The sequence below is a fragment of the Canis lupus genome, chromosome 27 (genome assembly GCF_003254725.2).
Source record: "Canis lupus dingo isolate Sandy chromosome 27, ASM325472v2, whole genome shotgun sequence".
In the NCBI taxonomy this organism is placed as follows: Eukaryota; Metazoa; Chordata; class Mammalia; order Carnivora; family Canidae; genus Canis; species Canis lupus.
Genome location: NC_064269.1, coordinates 41,699,427 through 41,717,997, shown reverse-complemented (window position 1 = coordinate 41,717,997; position 18,571 = coordinate 41,699,427). Strand labels below are relative to the sequence as shown.

The following is an 18,571-nucleotide window of genomic DNA, read 5'->3' as shown; positions in this document are numbered from 1 at the left end:
TGGAAAGCTATAAATGAGTCTACTCAAATAGCTACACACACAAGCCAAGCACCAAGCGTGTGTCAGAAACTGTGCTATTTCCCCAAATGTTTATCTTTAATTCTTACAGGGTTTTTTTTTCTTTTTTCTTTTTTTTAAATTTTTTTTATTTATTTATGATTATCACAGAGAGAGAGAGAGAGAGAGAGAGAGACGCAGAGACACAGGCAGAGGGAGAAGCAGGCTCAATGCACTGGGAGCCCGACGTGGGATTTGATCCCGGGTCTCCAGGATCGCGCCCTGGGCCAAAGGCAGGCGCCAAACCGCTGCACCACCCAGGGATCCCTTTACAGGGTTTTTAAAAAAGATTTATTTATTTGAGAGAGGGAGAAAGAGAGCGAGCCCGTGTGAGTGAGGGAGAGGCAGAGGGAGGGAATCTCCAGCAGACTCCCGAGGAACCTGACATGGCCCCAAGTTCATGACCTAAGCTGGAACCAAGAGTCAGATGCCTAACTGACTGAGCCACCCAGGTGCCCCTAATTCTTACAGGTTTTTGACACTCCCATGGAAGATAAGAAAAAAGTGAAGTTCAGAGAGAGTAAGTGGCTTGCCTGTGTTGGCCTGCTCAAGTTACCATGATAAAATACCACAGCTGGGAGGCTTCAGCAATAGAAATGTATTCCCATCTCACATTTCTGGGGCTGTAAGTCCCACGATAAAGTGCTGACCCATTCAGTGTTGGAGAGGACCCCCTTCCCTGACAGCTGCCTCCCTACCGTGTGCTTTGCTCATACAACCCGTCCTCTGTGCACACTGATAGAGATCTCTCTCTTCCTCCACTGGTAAGGCCACTAGTCCTATTGGATTAGGACCCCACCCTTCTGCCTTCATTTAACCTGAATTACCTGCTCAAAGCCCCATCTCCAAATATAGTCACGCTGGGGCTTAGGACTTCAACGTATGAATTCTGAACGTTAGGGTCACAGTTCAGTCCCTAGCAACTAATGTCCCATGGCAAATAATTAAGATCTCGATTTGAACCCACACTTGAGCCCAAGTCTTCCCAGCATGCTCTGCTGTCTCACTAACCCACATAGACCCCAAAGACAGTGAGGGAGAGTGCAGGACTTGGAGTTGGTGGCCACGAGGTAGGCTTAGGGTGGAAGAGGGCTGGGCTCCAGCTCTGGCTTTCTGGGCATGCCGCTCCTGGCACTGCACAGTGGGGCTCTGACAGCGCTGCCCAGGGTTGCGGGGGTGCTGGGAAGGTGAAACAGAATGGGGAGGTGAAGGCCTTGCACAGAGGAAGCCTGCAACAGTAAGTGCCATGCATCATAGGGACTCCGTCCACTGATGCATTCCAGGTGCCTAGCACAGTGCTTCCTAAACATTGGGGATGGAGTTTTATTGTTATTATAATACCATTGTTATTATTGACCAGGATGCCTGGGTGTCAATGCTAGCTTTCTTTACCACCACTGTAAGATCCTTTGGGCAAGATCCTAAACTGGGTGAGCCTGTTCCCTGCCTAAGGATAATGGCCATACAGACCACGGGGGTTGATTTGAGGATCGTGTGACATAATCCAAAGAAAGTCTTTCTCCAGTGGTGCCTTACAAATGCTAGGCATCATATCTGCCCCGAGGAAGGGCTTTTTAAAAATCTTCTCTGTGCTCGATTTGGACAGAATATGGCAAGAGGATGTACAGGGAAGGAACACTGTTTTGGGGGAGAAAGGGAGTTTGAGTGTTCACCCCAATCATAGTAGAAGGGCACTCTGCCCCTGCCGTCTGGGCTCGCTCTGTGTCTGCACAGGGTAGTGGTGGTAGCAAGGGGTGTCAGGGAGAAGTAGCTGGAAGATCCTCCCTGATGCTCTGTATTAGAGTCAAAGGAGAAGGCAGAAGGAGTGGGAGCACTGACCAGTGTAGACACTCGCATTGTTGTGTGTCCTGTAAGAGGGGCTCAGATGGAGGGCCGGCAGCCGGACTCTGGGGTGTGCGTGGGGGGATCATTCTCTTGTGGGAAGGGGTCCTCAACGACACAGCCCCCTTCGTAGGGAATGCTGGTAAATTCCCAGGGCCTTGGCGTGCTACAAAATGTATGACATTGTGCTCTGTGTGGGAGGAGATGGGCCAGCAGTCTGTCCCATATCTACTTCTGAGGAGACAGCAGCGCATCCAGGGGACAATGCCAGGATGTCCTTGGACTGGAGACCGAGGCCTGAACATCCCCAAACTGACCATCTGTTATAAGGTGGACGAGGCCTGGCTGAATGGGTCCCTGGGAAACTGGTCCATGTCCATCCAGGCCACCAGGCAGGGGTATTTTTAACCCAGAGCAAAGAGATCTCTATGCGGGAAGCTGACCCTCCCTGGGAGCTGCTCTGGTAACATGCTTGCTGCCCATCTGCCTAGGCTGCCACCCTCATGTCCCTCTCCCTACCACTCCCAAGGGAATGCAAGCACTGAGTGGACAGACTCTGGCCTGCTCTGGCTGCAAGAGCCCCTAGGGGTGGTCACAGGCAGTGCATGCAAGGTCACGGCACTTCCAAAGATATTCTGGGCCGAGTGCCTCACAACAACAGCCATCTGGCCCTGCCAGCTACTGTCTTCTCTCTTTTCCTGGGGCCCAGCAGGTATTGTCTACATGGAGTACCTACTTCCTCGGCCCCTGCCCCCACTACTCTCCTGGGAGTTCTCTCAATACAGCCACCAATAAACTGTGTGGTCACACCTAATGGCCACTTTCCAGGCCTTAAAATACTTGTTAGGTCCTGTCCCTTTAACACGCCAGCCCTGCCTCCCAGTCTCCTGCTTCTGGGACACTGTTCCTCCTGCTTTGCCTCCCCCTCCTCACCTGCTCTGACCTCCCCTCCTCCAGCCTCCCTGGGGGACCCCTCCTGTCGGCTTGCCTGGGGCTTTCCTGGTGGCAGCACTGAAGGTCTCACAACCTAGGAGCTCCCTTGGTTAGGGCAAATGGGGCCAGTCTCCATGCTGTCTTTGGGGGTCCTTACCTACTTCTGTGCCTGCAGCCACCATCTGGGTGGGAACGATCCAGACTTCCCATGAGCCAACTTCCCACGGAGCATCCCTGCTCATATGTCTTCTGGCAACTCAAACTCACTATGCCACTATCCAAATTCTCCTTCTGACACCAAACTGCTCGTCCTTCTGGTCTACCACTGCAGTGAGGGGCTTCACCATCCACCCAATCTTTCCTCTCAACCAGCTCATGACCTAGTTTTACCTCCCAAGTCCCTTGCTTGTCTCCAAATATTTCCATTCCTGGTGTCACTCCCATGGGGCAGGTCACCACCATCTCTTGTCCTGATTAGGGCCAAATCTAGAGGGGATTTCAGCGGGGATCATCCCTAAGTGGTGAACATTATAGCTTGAATTGTGTCCCCAGAAAGGTTTGTTGAAGTCCTAACCCTGGGACCTGTGAATGGGACCTTATTTGGCAATAGAGTCTTTGCAGATGGAATCAAGTTACAATGGGGTCATCAGGGTAGGCCCTGATCCAATATGAGTAGGGTCTTTCTAAGGAAAGGACAATGCCACATAAAGACAGAGACACGCAGGAAGAACAGCACAGGCTGGCAGACACAGAGATTGGAATCAAGAATTCCAAGAATGCCCAAGAATGCCAAGAATTGCCGGCCACCACCAGAATTTAGGAAGAGTCCAGGAAAGATTCTACCCAGAGTCTCAGAGGGAGCATGGCCCCAACGATACCTTGATTTTGGACTTATGGCCTCCTGAGCTGTGAGAGGCTAAATTCCTATGGTTTAAAACCACCCAGTTTATGATACTCCATTATGGCAGCTCTATGAAGCTAATTTACTGAGATACAGGCAATTTTTGTTTTATTTATACTTTGCGGTATTTCAGGGATCATCAATGGTGGAGACATAGGCTTTTATGATACGGAAAAGCATACTTATTCCTAAAAAAAAAAATCCTCACTCAGCGAGAATCTTAAGCACTCTATTGGATTTATCTCTAAGAATCAAAACTACCTGCACCCACACAGCTTACTGATCGCATCAGCGTGGCTTTGTTTAGTCCGCTGGTTTCATCAACCCAGCTTTACTATTCCAGGAAACTCTTGCTCAGGAAGATAAAAGTTGCAAATAAAATAAGTTCATTGTTTGTTTTAGGGACTTTGCAAAAGGCATTTAAACAAGCATCAAATGATTCCACTTTTTAACAGATAGTATCAAATGAGCGTCTACTCTCCAAGGCTCTCCCAAACTCTGGCCATGCTGTGCCCACCAATCCTTAACTACCATGTCACGATCCTTCGGGGTTTTAACACATTGCCCCATCTCAAGCAATTTCATTAGTCTTAGCGAAAGGCCCAGAACACATAGATATAACCTATCTGTGCCTTTGCTTCTCTGACATGTTTCTAAGACTCTGTCAAGGGAGGACATTGCTTCCCTGGGGAAGCAGGAACCTCAGATCTGCTCTCTCAGCAGGCTGATTTGGTGTTTTTTTCAGGCCTTCTATTGCTAACATATCTGAAATGTTGCATTTACGGAATGCCTTCTACATGCAGAGACCGAGCAAAGCACTTAACATGTACCATTCTAGGGCACCTGCTAATCGAATTGTTAAAAGATAAATTGAGGTATATTAAACATTTTAAGAGCTTCTTTGAGCAGAAATTGATTCCAATTGAGCAGCAGTCAATCTAGCAGATAGAAAGGAGCTCCAATGAGTTTGTACCAAATGAAAGACTTTTATAGCCAGATGGGTGTGGGAATAAGGCTGTTATATTTGACAAAGAAGCAGGTTGGTTATTGCAAGGTTACTTCCCTTTACGGGAAGGCAGATGGGTTACCTAACTAGTGCTCATCAGGCGATTCCTGATTGATGGTTTAAGATGTCATTTCTAGGAGAGCCAAGACTGTAAGTATCGGTTTGGTGACATTAAGCTTAGCATGAGTGACTCCGTTTGGGGCCTGTTGTCTTATTTTTAATAAATCCCAAGCAGGTAGAAATGATTCTCATTTTGTAGCTGGGAAAGACTCAACCAATGTTAAGTGGCTTGCCTCCAGGTCATCCCATTAGTAAACAGCAGACCCTAGCAAAGCCTGCTCTCCCAGGACCCTTCTGCCTCTCCAAGTTAAGGGAGACTGTAAAACAAAATACACACACGCATTCCAGGGTCTGGTTATTTTGGGGGAACCGATGATATTCTGCTCTCAATTACTCTGATAATTGCCTCAAGTAGACAGACTCCACTCCTCCTGGAAGACCTCAGCGAATAAGCTTCCTGAGAGGAGTCACCATGGCGGTCATTCCCATGGCCCCAGCCTTGTGCCCCAGGACTTTGGTTTCTCTTCCCTGGGCTTGGAGAATGTTAACCATGAGAGGCAAATGGCCTTCCATGGAAAACGAGCAATTATTTCAGGCAGGCACATTTCCTACAAGGCACTGGTACAACAAGTTAGCAGGGAAGAAAGAGCTGGACCCGTTGTACAGCAGGCTGAACACAAAGCTCATTGTGATGTTTATGCATCCTCTATTCAGATGCCATGTGGTCCGGACTCTACGCCAACCTGCAGACCAGATTCTTTTCTTCCCCCTCAGTAGCAAATGTACATATTTGCTTTAAAGTAGGCAGAATTTGCCCATGGGTGGTCTTTGATTTGGAAGAAATCAACCTGAGTGGTGACTCACAAAAAGCAAAGGTGATCTGACTCACTCCGTGCTGGGCCAGGGGATGTGTGTGCACAATTCACTTACCCAGAAGAAGAAGTTAAAGACGAAGAGTAAATACTTCAGGTAGACGATTAGCCAGTCGTCCTGCTCCACCTTGTAACGGGCCATGGTTGCTGGGCCTGCAAAGAAGACACATGCGCTGGCAGGGGGCATTGTGGAGAACCACCTTGCCCTTCCCAGAGCCAGAGCCCCTTCCTAACCTCTTTGGCTAGGTGGGTCGGAGGCTGTGGGTATAAAACCTGGGAGCAAAGATCAGGGAAATGTAAAGGCTGACGGATGCACAATAGACGTGAACTGGGCAGAATTTTCTAGGCTCTCTGGATCTTGGTTTTGCCCCTTTGCCATGACTCTAACCTACAAGTCTTCCTACAGACTTTGCACTGGTCTTGTTGCATTCATACTCCCCTCTGCTGTGTCACCAGGGTCACAGGACTAGATGTACCTGTTTTACACACACACACACACGCGTCTCCTCATGCACACCTGGCATGCCTGCTTGGCCCTGGACTCTGGCACTCAGGACCTCTGTGTGCCCAGGTGAGGCATGAGCTCCAGATCAGACAGTCCACACTGGAAAGGACCTCAACTTCACCCACTCCACCCCACTGGTCCCCTGTACCTCGACTTTCCAAACGAGGAAGTAGAGCAGCAGACCTAGTCATTTGGCAGAAGGAAGTACAAGAGCTCTGCAGTCTGACTCCCTGGGTTCAACCCAGGTCTGCCACAAGATACGCGAGACTCTGGGCAAGTCATGCAACCTCCCGTTCCTCAGTGTCATCATCTGTAGCAGAGATGATAATGATGCCTACATTGAAGGCTTGTTTAGAAGATTAAATCTATGTGAGGTGTTTAGCATAATCCTTGGCACACATTAAGTGCTCAATAAATGTTAGCTATTACTATTAGCATGCATAGCAGGGATTAGGACCCAGGACTCCAGCCCTAAAATTCCTAGTGTTTGCCCTGGAGACATGCTCCCTCTCCTTGTCCTGATGCCCACTGATGGAGTCCCTGGGAACTGCGACATAGGTGGGGTGACACAGGTAGAGGAGGTTCACTGCACCTGGTAGTCCTTAGTGCTTCTCAGTGACTCTGAACAACGACCCTTGTACTTTCTTCTTCTCCTGGGCACCCACCTGTGCTCTAACACTCAGAGTGGCTGCTCCCTGAGTAACTGGCTGTCTCGAGGGAACCTCTTTTATTATTATTTAAAAAAAATTTTTTTTTGGAACCTCTTTTAATCTAGAAACATAAGCAATGGGGCACTGGCTTTGCTCCCTTACATCTCTTTCTCCCTCACTGCCCCCCTCCAGCCACCCCTCCTTGCCACCACCCCACTCCTTTTCCTGGGTCAGTGCTGGGCCAAGCCCAGATCATTCCTCCTAAACCACCATTCTGCCTTTTATTTCAAGCTCCTGGGCTCCTAAGACAGGGAGAGGAAGAGAGAAAGGAAAAGGTGGCTTATTTGGGATTTCTATTTGCAGAACTTGAAGAAGGTAATTTAAGAGTTTTAGTCTTCTGGTTAAAAAAGGACAAAACCCATTTTTCTCCAATTTTGTCTGAGAGGCAGTGTGGTGGAAAAAAAAATACAGAAGGAGAAAAAAGGAAGCCTATAAAAAAATGTGCAAAACATGGTGACAGATGGGGTCAGCTGGGCGACTGGAACCGGAGCTATTATGCGGTCATTCCACAGGTGGCCCTGACAAGAGCTCCTCTGCACCAGCGTGGGCCATTAGCAACTGGACAGTTTGTTTGGGGCCTGGCCTCTCCTGTCTGTAGCTCTCCTCCCAAACAGGGCCCACAGAACCATGCCACAGACTCTTCTAGACCTGTAAACTGAGGAGTCAGGACCCTCTAAAGGAAAATCGTATTTCTGAAAAAGGAGTTGAGGCAGAAGACAGGATTTAACAAAAAGAAACACATTTTTAAAGGTAAAATTTCACCCATTAGTGGTAGAGACAGAACCACAGAATGTCAGGGTCATGGGAAATTTTGGGTTCATTAAGTCGACCTTCTGCGGAGACGGAATGTCCCCACTAACACTCTCTAAAGTGACATGACTAATTGCTGGTAGCAGTTTCCTATCCCCCACTGCACCCCTGCTATGGGTAGGGCCCCGTTCTGGGGGTGGCAGAGGCCCTGGAGAAGTTGGCAGTACCAGCTTGGAGCCAGATGCTTGGATCTAAAAGCTAGCCTTGTCATTTCTCGGCTGTGTGACCTCGGGTAAGTTACCTGACCTGTCTGTGCAGCTCACATTTATTGTCCACTTATTATGTGCCAGGAACAGAATTAAGTGCTTTATACATGTCATCTTATCCCATCTTCCCAACAGACCTAGGAAGTACAAGTTACTCCCATTTTGAAAAATCAGGTAACAGAGGCTTAGCTAGTTACATAAGCCGTCCAGAGTCACATAGCAAGTAAGAGGCAGAGGCAGGAGAGAGTGCAGAGCGTCTGACCTGCCCAAGGTCTTACCAGTTGGGCGTGGCTCTCAGAACCAGAGCTATCGGGGGAGGCATTGAGGAAGGGACACAGATGGCTGGTTTCCTTGATACGTGTTCTCTCCTTTGGCCTCAGGACCAGAATCCCTCAGTGCTAGTGGGTACTGGCCACCTGGAGCAGACACTGCCCGGCACCCCTTCCTGTGGGGTGCAGCAGGGTTAACTCCTGGCATGTAGGCAGAAGTGCTGTACGCAGTTTCTTAGAGGTCTCATTTTGGGGGCATATGTTTCACGTGCATTTGAATAAATGACATGAAAACTGCCGTTGTAGGGTACGGAACTCTGTGTGCTCGTGAGGCCAAATTTGTTAACAGCACTTTTCACATCTATTTCCTTACTGATTTTGTATCTGCTTGTCCCTCTCTCTGTTGAAAGACTCCCACAGTGACCATGAATTTGTCTCTCCTTCAGTTCTGTTCATTTTTACTTGAGACATTTTGCAATTATTTATACAGAGTTGGAGTTGTGGTATCATCCTGGTAGATCGATCCTTTTGTCATCAATAAATGTTATTCTTTATATCTGATAATCAGAAATATCCTTAGACTGAGGAGGGAGCATGTCTCTCCTCACCCTTTCCTTCTTCCTGCTGCCTGGAAGGTTGATTAAAGGACTGCAGCTCAAGCAGCCACTTTGAGCTACGAGTTGAAAAGAGCAGTCATAGTTTAAAAAAGCTTGGATCTCAGATGATTTGGGAGCTGGGCAATCTTTCTCAGGGAAATCAGTATGCACAAGTTTCCCTTTTTTTCAATGCAAAAATGCTCCTTTACCCTAGACCTTCTTCTGGCTGCTTCCCTAGGCTTCACTTGGAAATATCTGCCCGAGTCCCCTCTCCCGAATCCCTAACCCACTGCCATCCTGCACTGATGCCACTCTGGCACAGCTGAATCCTCACCACCTCACATCACTGGGCTCTCTCTCAGCATGTGGCACTGTGGCCCAGCCCCTGCTCCCTGGCTTCTGGGACCTGCACTCCCCCGTCCTCCTAGCCTTTCCTTTGCATGTCAACCTCCCCTGTGGCTCCTTCTTCCCCCTCCCTGGGGTCATTCCCCCGCTGTCTCTTAATGGTACTCACTGCCTGCCTGTGGGTGTCTGTCTCCTGCTCACCGTCTCTGCTGCCACAGGTCTGGTTCAGACCTTGCCATCTCGTTCTTGGACTGCAATGCTAACTTCTTACCTGGTCTCTGGGCACGCAGCAGCCACAGCCCATCCACCCCTGACAGGGGACTCTCTGAAATGCAAGTCCCATCAAAGATGACTTCACTGAACCCCTTCCTGCCATTCTGCATCACCTTCAGGACACCACATGCCCTTAACTTGACTGCCTAGTGAGCCGGGACAGGTGGACAGGGAAGGGGAAGCAACCACCATCCTAGGAGGGGGCATGCCTAGCCCACTTGCCAGGTGGTTCTGGATGGGACCCCAGGCAGGCCGACAGTTGTCCTGAGGACACCCTCTATAGGACCTTGTTTTCCTTGGCCTCCCGTGTGGTTAGAGAGTTAATACATGGGAAGAGGGATAGGGGTAGGGGTGGGGGGCGGGTGTTCTGGGGGTGGGAATGGCCACAGTGGCCCCTGGAGAGGAGAAAAGGAAGCATATGCTCCCTGACCCAACAGGTGTGGAGGAACCAGGGCTTCTGAGCCTCTGAGAGCTCTGAGGAGTGTCTGAGGATTTGCAGGGAGCAGACTTTCTAAGTGGGTTTTATTTCTGTCCAGGGGAGTTGCACTTCCTGAACCAATGAGAGGCAATGTCCTTAAGAGGCAAGAGGCAGACAGTCGGGGCAGGCAAGGCAGAGACACCTGCTCCCCTCCACTCCCGCCACCCCCCGCCAGAGGTGGTGGTCAGCATCTGCCGTGGAGTCCTGCACTAGTTTGAGAACATAGAAGAGGTGACGGTGCCTCCTAGGGCCTCGCTTCAAGCAGACTGATCTCTTCTCTGGCCTCTTAGGAGACCTGCTGCCCCTCCCTCTGGGCCTTGGCTCCCAGGTGGCCCACATTTGGAGTCCCAGTTCCGCAAGTGCTGCCCAGCCATATGCCCCAGGGTCAGTGGGGTCCCTCCTCACCTTCCCCACCTGACCGCGGTGCCCACCTGCAACAGCAACTGGTCTGGGTCTTTTTCAGTGTTTTTAAAATCTAACAAGCTGCCCGATTTCGACTTTGTTGCGTCTGCTGCATGTGCGGCCTGCGACGGGGTGGCTGAGCTACACACGGAGGTGGGATGCTTGGGCTTGGGCTCTTTCTTGCTGCCTGCACGTAGGCACCTTACTTCCCTTCTCTAGGAATCTATTTTCCCATCTAGAGGGCAGGACAGTGGCTTTCCTGAGAAGGGTCAGAGTTATCTGGGGTGGCTAATGACCTAATTTGCCCAGCACCTACTGAGGGGTTTCCCAGAATATTGGACTTTCAGTGCTAAAACCTGGGTCACCCCAGGCAAACCAGATGGCGCGTCACCCACTCCCAGACGCTGTTGCTGCTGCTGGTCTGAGGACCACTTTGAAACAGTTCTTTAAAGCCCCTTCTATGTCTGCAGGTCCATAACCCTGCACTGTGATAATCCTTTGCATCTGAATAGACAGAACTGAGTGGGGAGGGGGGGATGTGTGTGTGTGAGAGAGAGAGAGAGAGAGAAAGAGAGAGACCTCTCACACAGAATTCACATTTGGGACGCAGCTCCTGCTGAATGTCAGATTTCCCACCCAGCCTGGTAATGGGACTTCAGGGTGCCTGTCCCTCCAGGCCAAGGCTCTGAGCACACAACAAAGCCGGTGGTCAAGGGCAGCCAGAGGCCTGGGGCTGCTAATGGCACAGTCAGGACCCATACCAGAGGACAGGATTCTCAGAAAAGCAATTGCACACGCCTTGATGGTGAAGGGATAGATTTGAGGGACTTTCATCAGGCCAGATGTGTGAAGTCATGAGCTGTGAGAACTGGGGATCATGATATCTTCTACTGCCACCCCCACCCCGCCCCGAGGAAACGAGTCTCAAATGCAGAAAAGATAAAGGGTATGTGGAAAGAGCCCAGCTGGCTGGCAGATGTGTGGGAACTCGTGCTGCACAGGGCCAGGCCAGGGCGAGCAGCTGGGAGCAGAGTGGACCCTCCCTGGGGGCTGCTGGCAGCCAGAGCCGAGTCCCTTAATGGTGATGGGTGGCAAGGGAGGCAGACTGTCAAAGTCACAGGTGAGTACATCGGCACACTTGGCCCCTGGGCCAGCCCCATCCTTCACTCATTCAACAGATGTGCATGGAGTCCCCAGGAGGTGCCAGGAGCCATGCTCAGCACCACTGGCTCTAGTCCTACAGAGCTCAGGGCAATGGTGGGGGTGGGGACAGGCATGCAGATGACCCCTACCCCCTGATGGTGGCACAGAGGAAGTGGCAGTGATTCTGCCACATGGGGACGTTTGATCTGGTCCTTGAGGTCCAGAACAGGAGGGAAGGCTGCTCAGGCAGCGGGGACGGTGTGATGTGAGCAGAGGCCGAGAGGCCGGGCTGGCACAGCGGAGAAAGGCTAACAGATCAGACTAGGAGCTGGGCCCAGTCTTGTTGCCACACTTCAGTTGTGACTCCTCCCCTTTCCCTCCACTCTCTACTTCTGGTCTCGCACAGACCTCTCCTGGGTCTGCTCCCATTCACAGCAGCTCAGGGTGGGGGGTCCTGACTCTTGACCTCCTAAGAGGTGAGCACCCTGTATCTGAGGTGGCAGAGGGGACTCCGGGGAGCGAAGTGATTCTACAATAAAAACAAAACCAGTGTGCATATGCTAGGGAGAAACCAGACCCTACCCCATCCCCAGCCTTTCCGCTCAGTAAGTGCCAGTTTCTACCTCTGGGTTTGCGGCCAGGAAGCAGCCATGCCTGCAGGATGGCAAAAACAGTTGGAAAGGAAAAACACAATCTGAGTGGTTGAATTTATAACTTAATTTAGGTTCCTAATGAAGCCTGGTTGCAGTCCTGCGTAGCGTGGTTCTTTCCCGCATACAGACAGCTTTGTCCTTCTTTGTCTTTGTCTTTCTCTCATTTAATTTCCACCTGCTGGACCCGTTCCTGGTGGGTGGACAGTCCTTCCAAAGCCATCAGGAAAGCGGGGTTTTCTCCGACCCTCTGAATGGGTTAGCTGAAAGATGCCCAAAGGGGCCCTGAGGGAGCCATTTGAGAACTGAGCGAGCCAAGCCTGGGGTAGAGGTAGAGGGGTGGGGGGTGGGGTGGATGACACAGGGCCAAAATCATGCTGCAGATGGGTAGTAGGGGAGAGATCTGGTCTCCTAGTTCCATGGCCACCAACAAGATTTTGATTGACTGATATAATAATAATAATTAAACACTTGCTAAGTGCTAACTACGTCGTACTAGGTAGGCACTGAGCTAAGTGCTGTATGTGCAGTAAGTAATTTATTACTAATAGGATCCCATGATAGTGATACTACCCCTTTTACAGAAGAGGAAACCAAGACATGGAACTAGAAAGTGGAGAGACATGAGCATCGTGGATGCAGATGTTTTACTTTGGTCTGGACAGTTCTAGTTTTGGCTTCTTGTACCTTCTTTCAGTTTGGTGGCCTCTGGTTGAAGCTAAGAACAAGGAAGTCTTCCCCAGGCAGAGACCCCAGGCGGGGCCGGCATGCCTGGGTCAGGAGTACCATGGTGGCTGTCTCCACCAAGATACCAAACTGCTTGGGGGAACCCGGCGGGGGGGACACCACTCTCCTGGTCCTCCATTTCCTTGACTTCAAGGCTGAGGACTTGGCAGCTGCTAGGGCAACAGTGGGCCATGGGGTGGCCTGGGCCTCTGGGCCACCACCAGTTACTTTTATATGACCACACTTCTGGTGTACAGGTAAAGGAATGTGGGCAACTCTTCTGGACCAAACTTAAGGTTCGATTGCTAACTATAGTGTCATGTGGATGGTGCTGTAGGCGGAACCTGAATTAAAATCCTAGCACTAAAAAGTCTTAGTCTTTATACTCAGAGAGAGATGTTCTCCTAAGTACATGGGTTATTTTTTTTTACTTCATTTGCAAGTGCCAACATGCATTATGTGGATCAGTCAGGGCTCCATTCATAATCTGAAACAGGTGGTTTGGCTTTTTCCTTGTTCTCCATATTTATACATAAACTGAGGTTTGGACCTTCTGCCTGGAGATAGGTATCACCTTTCGTATGTTTTTCCTGGGTCTTTTTGTAAATTGCAGCCTAACCCATGAAATGAGGACCTCCCTAGTTCTTCTGACAAGCATCAATGAACACACAATGATAACTAGTCAGCAGCTTAGAAGACTGGGTGTGAATGCCAGCAGTGTGACCCTGGGCATCAGCTTCCTCTTCTGTGAAATGGACCTGATGCTGGGCCAGCTTTGTCTCCCTTGCAGGGTGGTGTGAAGATCTGGCAGGATGGAGAGTTCACAAGAACTGTATGCACTGTAATTTCTTAGTCTCAGTGCTACACAAAAGCAAAGGGATCATTACAACCAACTCCCTAAGAGCTTCTCCAATGGAGGAAAATGTGTGGGTAACCCCTAGAGAATACATTAGCCAGAGGCCATGTGTCTGAGAGCTGGAGATAGTGTCTCACGGCCCCTGCCCCTAAGCCCACCCACCTGCTAGTAGACTCTACCTAGATGATCGTGACAGGACACCTGTTCCCTGGTGACATGAAGAATCCACCCAGAAAATCAGGACCTTACCTGAACATAGCAGATTGGTTCAGACAGGAGGGTCATTTTAAAAGTAGAGGAATACAAGGGCGCCTGGGTGGCTTAGTCATTTAAGTGTCTGCCTTTGGCTCAGGTCATGATCTCAGGGTCCTGGGATCAAGCCCCAATATTGGGATCCTTGCTTAGTGAGGAGTCTGCTTCTCTCTATCCTCTGTACCCCCCACCCCGATCATGTTCACACTCTCTCAAGTAAATAAATAAAATCTTTTTTAAAAATAAAAGAAGAGTGACACAAATATTAGTAAGATTTAACTATGGTTAATAATAAGGTGAGCCTCAAAATCAAGTAACCAGTGGTGGAAGGAGACAGGATAAGAATTATAGAGAATTATGTTTTCTATAGAAGTATAGAGGAATCAATTTGGGATTATACATTGGACCCTAGAAATTGCCCATTGACACCAGGAACAAGCTCCTTGGGTTTCCACTTCCCAGTGTGAACTTATGAAAATATATTGGGACATTATTTTTCCTAGTCTTCTCTTGCTCTCTCCCCCCTCTCTTTCTTTTTTATCATTCATCAACATCTTACTTTCTAAGCTCAGTTTCTCCCAATGTGACCATAAAATTCAACTTGTATATAATTTCCTGCTGGATAGGTTGGCCTAAGTTCCATTCAAAAGGTTCTTAAACTCTCCTACATTGACCACCTGAAATTTTCCAGTCTGAAAGTGTGACAAAAAAATCACTTTAGTTAGATAAGTCTTCCTTAGAATGTAGATATGATTAAACATTACTCACTTGTATTTTAGTGCAAATTTGTTACATCAGATGATTTCCTCTTTTTCTAAACTTTTAAAATTAAAACTTAACAAATATATAGTAAAGTGCAGAGGTCTTAATTGTATAGCTTTTAGATCTTTTTCAAAGTGCATACATGCATTGAAGGCTATGTGTTTTCCTCTGAGTTCTGCATTGGTTGCTTTCTGCACATTTTGACTTGCGGTGTTTTCACTTCAAAGTATTTCATTTTGAAGCATTTTCTAATTCCCACTGCAACTTCTTTTTTGCTCCAAGATTATGTGTGTGTCTCTTGCCTTTAAAACATTTTGGGAATATTTTAGTAGTCTTTTTCTTCTTTACTTCTGGCTTGATTCTACTGTGGCTACAGAACATGCTCTGTGTAATTCCAGTCCTTTGAAATTTGTTGAGACTTGCTTTATGGCCCAGAAAACCGTTCCTTTCAGTGGACGTTCCATGTGCATTGAAAAGAATGTGTAGCCTCCAGTTTTGTTAATCATGTTACTAAAATAATAAACGTTATGAAATAAATAAAAGGGGGAGGCAAGGGTTACAGTGGTCATGAAGCACCTCATCTTGGCTCTCAATAGGGCAAGTCTCCGTCATCAAAGCAGGACTAATGAGGTCATTAAGCCCAGAAGGTGATGATGTACCCCTACCCATTCCCTCTTTTCTCACTATGACCCAGTCCTCACTCCTGTGACTCAAGAGGACTAGGTTTGCACCTACTAGCCCCACTTCTGCTTCTGGCTTGCTGGTGACCGTGAGCCTCAGTTTCTCTCATTGGTAAAACTGGAAGGACTATCTCACTCACTGACCACTTCTGTATCACCTAAGGCTCTGTGTATATGATCATATGCCTATTATTAACAATGGCTAATATTAATTGATCTTTGATTAAAGATTTGACTTTGATTAAAAGTTCTAAGAACTTTTTTAAAAAAAGATTTTATTTATTTATTTGACAGAGAGTGAGAGAACACAAGCAGGGGGAACAGCAGAGGGAGAAGGAAAAGCAGGCTTTCCACCAAGCAGGAAGTACACTGTGAGGCTCAATCCCAGGACCCTGAGATCATGACCTGAGCTGAAGGCAGGTGCTTAACTGACTGGGCCGTCCAGGCACCCCAGTTCTAAGCACTTTGTAAGTAGTATCTCTTTTACTCCTCACAGTAACCCTGTGAGTGGGCATGAGCATCATCCCCACCTCACAAACAAGGAAAGGGAGATGGAGGTTATAGAGCTTGCCAGGGTCCACACTGTTAGTAAACAGGGGTGGCATTTGGAGTCAGACAGTCTGGCTTCAAGGTGGACTCTTCTCGGAGGGACCATATGTTCCAGTCTGCCCACACAATACCAGTGTCTCCGGTACAACCCTGATTTGCACCTACTGACTACACATATTTATTGGTAGTGCCCTTTTTCATGTAAAAAATGTCCCAGTTTAGATGTTCAATCCTGGCTCTTCACCACTGTCTCATATTGCTTGTCAATAATACCCATTATTCCAAGCCCCTGAATTTCTTTGCCCTATCCCCTCCATATGCTGTAGAGTTCCCCAACCCGCTACTTGCTCTTACACACAGGGCCACCAAGCCCCAATTGCTGAGCCTATGGCATTTCTCTTAACTACATCATTTGCTAAAATCTGAGCTCAGTTCTGTACCCTGAACATCCACCACAGCACCCGGGTGATCACTAGATGTTGAATGGAGGAATGAACAGATGAACACATGCACTCATGGGCCATGGGAAAGCTCCTGAATTTTCTAAGAGTCATATAAATATTTCTCACACAGTTTCCCAGGACATCTAAGTCAAAGATGATGAAAAGAGAGAAGCAAAACTCACCCTATCCCTTCTGTATCCTGAACCTGCATGAATGTGGAGGAATCTGGTGGATGTTAAGCCAGCCCAAGGACTGGCTGTTTCTCCCCAGAGCTTTCTGTGTCCGCTCCACACCATCCCCTCTTTCCCTTCATCTTTCAGTTCCAGCCTCAGGTGAGAAACACAGACCTCTGTCCAAGGTATGCCAAAGTAGAAAATCCTTTTGAAAATCACCCAGATGACGACACACTAACAGGGACAGGACAGCCCCTGCTGGTGGGAAACACCCGGTAAATGGTCAGATACTTCCTCATGGAATCAGACCCCACAAGGAAGCACACAGCAGGAGGGGCAGCTTTGACAGGCTCGGAAGATGAGTGTGCAGGTAACCCCCTTCTGAACCGCACACCTTCTTTTCCTTGCCTTTGCACCCACCCTTCGAGATGGCTGTCCAGTGGAGGCTGGGAGAGTTGGTAGCCCCGGAGGCCCACCCCAGTGGGAGCTCAGCACCAGTCACCTGCGGCTTCCTTCCTTCCTCCTGTACAAGGCTCAGCAGCCAGGCAGTGGAGCCATGAGAGCTGGGAGTGTGTGTGCACCGGACCTGAAAGGAGCTCATTAAATAAACAAATGCCCGATCCGAAGGAGGCAAGCCATTCTGCCTGTGTTTCAGAAATGTAAGATTTCTAGTCTTGGAGACGAGGTGTTTGAGAGCCTTGAGAAGCCACCTCTGGTCCTAGTGGCCCTCCCAGACTCCCTGGCCAGGAGTCAGAAGCCTCAGTCCCCTGCAGTGGCAGCTAGTGACCAGGCCAGGTCTCTCATTTAGTGGTCTCAGGTGCCGTCACCTTTACAACTGAGGGGGCTGAGGCTCCTCTGGCAGACCCAGAGATCCATCGCTGGCACTGTTGGTGTCAAAGTCAAGACTCTCTGGTCTGGGCTATCATCAGGCTCTGAGGAAGAAAAAAAAGTATTTTTTTCAATCTCCAGCCAGAGTTGATTTCTCTATCCAAGCTTGGTACTAAGAGCATGGAGATACCTCCATGAGAAGCCTACCTTAGCAAGAATGGAGGTTTAGGAGGTGGCCCATTCGGGGCATGCTCAGGATTTATATGGTAAAGAGCAAGGGCAGGAGGAAGGCCCCAGAGCCTAAGGTATTGGGGTTCAGCAGAGGGGTGGCTCATAGGAATGCAACAAAGACAGGGCAGCTACATTACTCAACTCCAGGGGGAGCTGTGCACATCAGGGGCCCCATGAGAGGCTGCCCCTGGAGTTGTGCAGGGCACTGTCGATGCAGGTGTGTACAGCTGCCCTGGTAAGCACCCAGCTGCTCATTTCTGATCTTTCTCTCTCTCGCCCTGTGCTGAGACTGGATGTCTTTCATCTGATGGAGCCAACTGCATGGACTCTTGACTTTTATTAGAAGTTTCCAAACAGAGGCTGGGCAGGACAAAATACATTAGTAGGCAGACATTTGGGGGCTGGTATGACTGACAACCTCCCACCCCATGTAAATTTTTTTTAAAAGGCTTTATTTATTTATTTGACAGAGAGAGAGAGAGAGAGAACGAGAGTGTGAGGCACAAGCAGGGAGAGCAGCAGATTCCTCGCTGAGCAAGGAGCCCCAACATGGGGCTCAATCCCAGGACTCCAGGATCATGAACTGAGCTGAAGGTAGATGCTTAACCAACTGAACCTCCTAGGCAGCCCCCTGTGTACATTTTTAAACATATAAGCCTTAACTTTGACCTGCAGATAGGTATCCTCTTCTTTCTTCTAGAGGATGGGAAGTGGATTAAAACTGATTTAAATCTGATTTCTAAGATAGCCAAGACTGTTAGTGGTCTATCAAAAGTTGTTTCCCTTCCCTCATTATAATGAAGTTGTAAGTGGATACATGGCCACCTACCTAGCAACCACATGTCCCAAAACTCTCAGCAGCTAGATCTGGCTGAGTGGTAGTTCTTGACAATGGGATGTGAGTAGAAATGCCACTTCCAGGCTTGCCCCATGCACATCTCCATGATCTTTCCCCTGACAGCAGACCACAGATGTGCCTGACACCCAGCTTCCACCACACAACAAGGAGAGCA

The 18,571-nt window shown here is 48.9% G+C and overlaps 1 protein-coding gene across 11 annotated transcripts in view; it reads right to left on the bottom strand.

The window, feature by feature from the left end:
* Positions 1-18,571, bottom strand: part of TSPAN11 (tetraspanin 11) — a 74,835-nt gene that overhangs the window by 36,882 nt on the left and 19,382 nt on the right. For all 11 annotated transcript variants that reach the window (XR_007406564.1, XR_007406566.1, XR_007406565.1 and 8 more), the window contains exon 2: positions 5,730-5,824. Coding sequence is in view for 8 of the 11 variants with exons in the window: in XM_049102804.1 (XP_048958761.1) it covers positions 5,730-5,813 (84 nt within the window). In the remaining 3 variants the exon portion in view is untranslated. The remainder of the gene's footprint in view (positions 1-5,729; positions 5,825-18,571) is intronic.